Below are 6,000 nucleotides of genomic sequence, written 5' to 3' on the forward strand. Positions count from 1 at the left end.
TATCCCTATGTTAAAGCATGCAATTAATTACAATAAAAATATTTAAACGCATATTATTCACAAAATGTATTTTACCTCTACCTTAACCTTCGATGGTTACCTGAAAAGGTGGCGCAGGCTGTTGTACGCGTGAGGAAACTACGACCGGTGTGCTCGCTGGCCAATTCAGAAAAAACTGCAATAAAATTGACCAACTAAAGGACGTATTTTCAAGTAAAATATATATTTTTAAATCCTGTCTGACATTCGGACAATAAAACTGCCTTTGAGTCAAAATATTGGTCCTATTTTTTAAAGTTAATTTAAATTATGCAAGCAATTCATTTACTGTGACTGAACGCAAATTCACAATAAATCAAAGTGTGATTACTCTGATTTTTTTTTTTAATTAATCGTTTGACAGAAGTGCATTTTTCTTGTCTTTTTCAGGCAACAATGCAGACTTAGGCCTCCCGTCCAAGTCCGGAAGGTTGACAGTGATGCACGCAGAGGAGGAGGAGTCCAGCGCAGACTTGTTGGACCTATCCAGCGGGACTATTTACAGTGTCCAGATCAACCCGGCTTATTTGATGCAGATCCTTCGATCGGATCCGCCTTTCAGGTGAGCGCCATCTACAGGCCAGAGACACAAGTAGAAGAACTTCTATATTTCTGTCCCAGCAGTATGGCTGACGCCCAGCGTTTAGCTGCCCTTCACTGCCTGCTTCTTCACAAGGGAAGTGACCCAAACGTAGAGCTGGAGGTAAGTGCTGAAGCAGAAACACTGACATTTACCTGGAACATGTCTAAAATATACCTGGAAACAAATATTCACAAGTTTTTGTCCTTGCAGATTATTGAATGGCTGTGTGACAACGCAACACTGGAGTCCTTTGACCAGATCCAGGAGTTCATACTCGGTCAGTACAAGACAAGCACCCTTCTGGCCTGATCTTCTCAAGGTTTGCTTGTATTAAAACACATGCAAACTTGATAGCACACGAAAAAACTGAATATACTAAGCTCATGCGCAAAGGATTGCGTCTCTTAAGTGAGCAAATAGAGCATGGGTGTCAAACTCTGGCCCGCGGGCCAGGACGCTACAAGGTGTGTGTATGTGTGTGTGTGGGGGGTTTGGAGGTAGCGGGGGTGTATATTGTAGCGTCACGGAAGAGTTAGTGCTGCAAAGGGTTCTGGGTATTTGTTCTGTTGTGTTACGGTGCGGATGTTCTCCCAAAATGTGTTTGTCATTCTTGTTTGGTGTGGATTCACAGTGTGGGGTATATTTCTAACAATGTTAAAGTTGCTTATACGGCCACTCTCAGTGTGACCTGTATCGCTGTTGATGAAGTATGCTTTGTATTTACGTGTGTGTGCGTACAGGAGCCGCTCATATCTTGTGACTAGGCGGGCACGTTGTTAGAAGAGATGAAAAGCGGACGTGACGACAGCTCGTTAAAAGCAGTGCCTGTAAGGCACGCCCCCAAGACTGTGGAATATGAGATATAATGACTGATGAACACCATCGTTCGATAATGAAGGTTGCCTCAGCTCAAAGCCTGAGCCCCGACATTAATGAACTAGCATCCAAGAAAAGATGGCAGGTATCTGGATTGGGCACATCAGATTAGATCAGTGTGTTGCAAACTGAGCAGTTTAAAGGCCTGAATGGTTGGTTTATTCATTATTTTATGGAAAAAGTTAATGTTGATATTTACCTCAGAAGGCTGCAAATAGAAAAGAGGCATTCAATTTTTATTTAAATTGTATTTGATATGCCGTTGATATTTTTCAATTATTATTATTATTATTTGATACTCGATTTTGCATGTCACTATAAAGTTATATAAGCTTTGCTTGTTCAATATTTAATGCAAAACTTGTTTGGGTCCCTATTAAAAGGTTAATTTGTTCAACCTTGGCCCAGGGCTTTGTTCAGTTTTAAATTTTGGCCCACTCTGTATTTGAGTTTGACACCCCTGAAATATCCATTTAGCATGTTTGTCTTCACATATACTGTCCAGCAGAGATGTCCCATAATATCGGACAGCCGATATTCATCATCATCAGCCGTTGTCAGTCCACTGCTGGACGAAAGCCTCAGCATGTTTCTGCCATAGTGAACGATCTCTAGCTGCTCTCTGCCACTGCACTGTTCCCTCTGGAACTGCTGGGGACTGGGGGCCGTCTTCTTGGCGTACTTTTCATGCTGGTTATTAGCCTACACCTTCCACGCTGGCTTGGTGCGGGTTGGAAGGGGTATTTTATATCAGAGATCCTTCTCCTAGACTAATTGCCTTACTGGGCTGTTGAACTTAGTCTGTCCTGTTGGTTGTCCGCGCCCCAATTACCCAGTGACCCGCTCAGCTTTATGGCGCTGACCGCCTGCCAGTCACAAGAGAAGGTGCAAACGGTTCTTTGTGTGCATTTTATAGACATTAGTTGGGACTCACTAACCCCACACACAACCTCCCATCTCATGCCTGGATGTAGTTTAAAATGTGATATCGGAAATTATCGGTATCGGTTTCAAAAAGTAAAATGTATGACTTTTTAAAACGCCGCCGTACGGAGTGGTACACGAACGTAGGGAGAAGTACAGAGCAGTTGAATCTCCCAACCTCCCATCGACTTTCCCGGGAGACTCCCGAATTTCCAAAAATTGACCAACAATCTGCATGAGCAAGGGGAAAAAGTCGGCCTACGTACAAGCCAAGAGAAGACCAAGGCCATAACAGTCGCACAAGACCAAAACGTTCCACTGCTCACCGTAGGCGAACAAGGCATAGAGTACATTGAGAACTTCACGTATCTTGGAAGCAACATCTCAAACACTGGAGACGCAGAAAAGGATGTTCAGACCAGAATCGGAAAAGCTGCCGGAGTCTTCCAACGCCTCCGGAACATCTGGTCATCAAAATCTATCAGTACGTCCTCTATATGTCAGTGGTCATCCCTACAGTGACCTATGCCTGTGAGACGTGGATGAAGACATCAAGCATTACTAACAAGCTGGATGTCTTCCACCGACGATGCCTCAGATACATCTTGAGGATCTCATGGAGAGACCACATCATCAATGAAGAGGTGATGACAAGGGCAGGGGTAGCACCATTCTCTGACATAGTCTCTGACATGAGAAGGAGAATGGCTGGACATGTACTCCGACTGCCAAGAGAGAGACCGGCAAGTGTGGCAATGGATTGGGTGCCATGGAGAGACCACATCATCAATGAAGAGGTGATGAGAAGGGCAGGGGTAGCACCATTGTCTGACATAGTCTCTGACATGAAAAGGAGAATGGCTGGACACGTACTCCGACTGCCAAGAGAGAGACCGGCAAGTGTGGCAATGGACTGGGTGCCAGAAGGGGGAAAGAGGAAGAGAGGACGGCCAAAGAAGACGTGGAGACAAACAGCCAAGGAAGACCTGAGAGATGGGAGTCAGCTGGCATGGAGCAAGAAGGGTCGCCAGTGACCGGAACAAATGGAAGGGACTCATCGCCCAATGTTCCAACAGGAATGGGAGGAACTAAGTCAAAGTAAGTAAGTCTCTCGAATTTCAGTGCCCCTCCCGAAAATCTCCCGGGGCAACCATTCTCCCGAATTTTTCCCGATTTCCACTCAGACAACAATATTGGGGGTGTACTGCCTTTGCATGCCGGCCCAATCACATAATATCTACGGCTTATCACACACACAAGTGAATGCAAAGCATACTTGGTCAACAGCCATACAGGTCGCACTGAGGGTGGCCGTATAAACAACTTTAACACTGTTACAAATATGCGCCACACTGTGAACCCACACCAAACAAGAATGACAAGCACATTTCGGGAGAACATCCGCACCGTAACACAACATAAACACAACAGAACAAATACCCAGAATCCTTTGCAGCCCTAACTCTTCCGGGACGCTACAATATACACCCCCCGCTGCCACCAAAAAAAAAAAAAAGCCATTATCGGACATCTCTAGTTAGCATGCTACCATTAAAGTGCGAGCTTTTTGAGGATGAACCTAAAATTCACAACTTTTACAGATAAGTTGTTGTGACATAAGAGCGATATTTGGATATACAGTTCGTCTTTTTCCGTTTATTGAGCCATCTCGCAATGTTTGCCACTCACGACAATCAAGCCTTGCAAGGTTTTGGTAAAAAAAAAAGCCATATTTCAGATGTAAATACTTATTAAACCAACTCCCTCTGAGGGACAATAGCTTTGGATCGTGAATCCACGCTACAATATACACCCCCCACTACCCCCTACCCCTAAAACGCCCCCCCCCAACCCCGCCCACTTCAACCTCCTCATGCTCTCTCAGGGAGAGCATGTCCCAAATTCCAAGCTGCTGTTTTGAGGCATGTTAAAAAAATAATGCACTTTGAGACTTCAATAATAATATGGCAGTGCCATGTTGGCATTTTTTTCCATAACTTGAGTTGATTTATTTTGGACAACCTTGTTACATTGTTTAATGCATCCAGCGGGGCATCACAACAAAATTAGGCATAATAATGTGTTAACTCCACGACTGTATATATAGGTATCGGTTGATATCGGAATCGGTAATTAAGAATTGGACAATATCGGATATCGGCAAAAAAGCCATTATCGGACATCTCTACTTGTTATCCATTCTACTTTGCAGTAGATCACAAGCGACACGCCCATTAATAGTACACATAGTTTTATAGTTGTTATTTTGGGATCTTAGTACCGTATTTTTCGGACTATAAGTCGCAGTTTTTTTCATAGTTTGGCCGGGCTCCAGTGCGACTTATATATGTTTTTTTTATTTTTTATTATGCATTATCGGCAGGTGCGACTTATACTCCGGTGCGACTTATACTCGGAAAAATACGGTAGTCGCTTGTTAGCACATCCATCCATCCATCCATCCATCTTCTTCCGCTTATCCGAGGTCGGGTCGCGGGGGCAGCAGCCTAAGCAGGGAAGCCCAGACTTCCCTCTCCCCAGCCACTTCGTCCAGCTCCTCCCGGGGGATCCCGAGGCGTTCCCAGGCCAGCCGGGAGACATAGTCTTCCCAACGTGTCCTGGGTCTTCCCCGTGGCCTCCTACCGGTCGGACGTGCCCTAAACACCTCCCGAGGGAGGCGATCGGGTGGCATCCTGACCAGATGCCCGAACCACCTCATCTGGCTCCTCTCCATGTGGAGGAGCAGCGGCTTTACTTTGAGCTCCCCCCGGATGACAGAGCTTCTCACCCTATCTCTAAGGGAGAGCCCCGCCACCCGGCGGAGGAAACTCATTTCGGCCGCTTGTACCCGTGATCTTGTCCTTTCGGTCATAACCCAAAGCTCATGACCATAGGTGAGGATGGGAACATAGATCGACCGGTAAATTGAGAGCTTTGCCTTCCGGCTCAGCTCCTTCTTCACCACAACGGATCGATACAGCGTCCGCATTACTGAAGATGCCGCACCGATCCGCCTGTCGATCTCACGATCCACTCTTCCCTCACTCATGAACAAGACTCCGAAGTACTTGAACTCCTCCACTTGGGGCAGGGTCTCCTCCCCAACCCGAAGATGGCATTCCACCCTTTTCCGGGCGAGAACCATGGACTCGGACTTGGAGGTGCTGATTCTCATCCCAGTCGCTTCACACTCGGCTGCGAACCGATCCAGCGAGAGCTGAAGATCCTGGCCAGATGAAGCCATCAGGACCACATCATCTGCAAAAAGCAGAGACCTAATCCTGCAGCCACCAAACCAGATCCCCTCAACGCCTTGACTGCGCCTAGAAATTCTGTCCATAAAAGTTATGAACAGAATCGGTGACAAAGGGCAGCCTTGGCGGAGTCCAACCCTCACTGGAAACGTGTCCGACTTACTGCCGGCAATGCGGACCAAGCTCTGACACTGATCATACAGGGAGCGGACCGCCAAAATCAGACAGTCCGATACCCCATACTCTCTGAGCACTCCCCACAGGACTTCCCGAGGGACACGGTCGAATGCCTTCTCCAAGTCCACAAAACACATGTAGACTGGT

The 6,000-nt window shown here is 46.4% G+C and overlaps 1 protein-coding gene across 2 annotated transcripts in view; it reads left to right on the top strand.

Moving 5' to 3' along the window:
• gsap (gamma-secretase activating protein) overlaps positions 1-6,000 on the top strand; it is a 77,648-nt gene that overhangs the window by 17,709 nt on the left and 53,939 nt on the right. Inside the window, exons 16-18 of one of the 2 annotated variants that reach the window (XM_061961432.2) lie at positions 430-601; positions 661-742; positions 833-899. In XM_061961432.2, coding sequence (XP_061817416.1) covers positions 430-601; positions 661-742; positions 833-899 — 321 coding nt within the window. The remainder of the gene's footprint in view (positions 1-429; positions 602-660; positions 743-832; positions 900-6,000) is intronic. The other variant, XM_061961433.2, reaches the window with a different exon arrangement.

Source organism: Nerophis lumbriciformis, linkage group LG05, assembly GCF_033978685.3.
Source record: "Nerophis lumbriciformis linkage group LG05, RoL_Nlum_v2.1, whole genome shotgun sequence".
NCBI lineage: Eukaryota > Metazoa > Chordata > Actinopteri > Syngnathiformes > Syngnathidae > Nerophis > Nerophis lumbriciformis.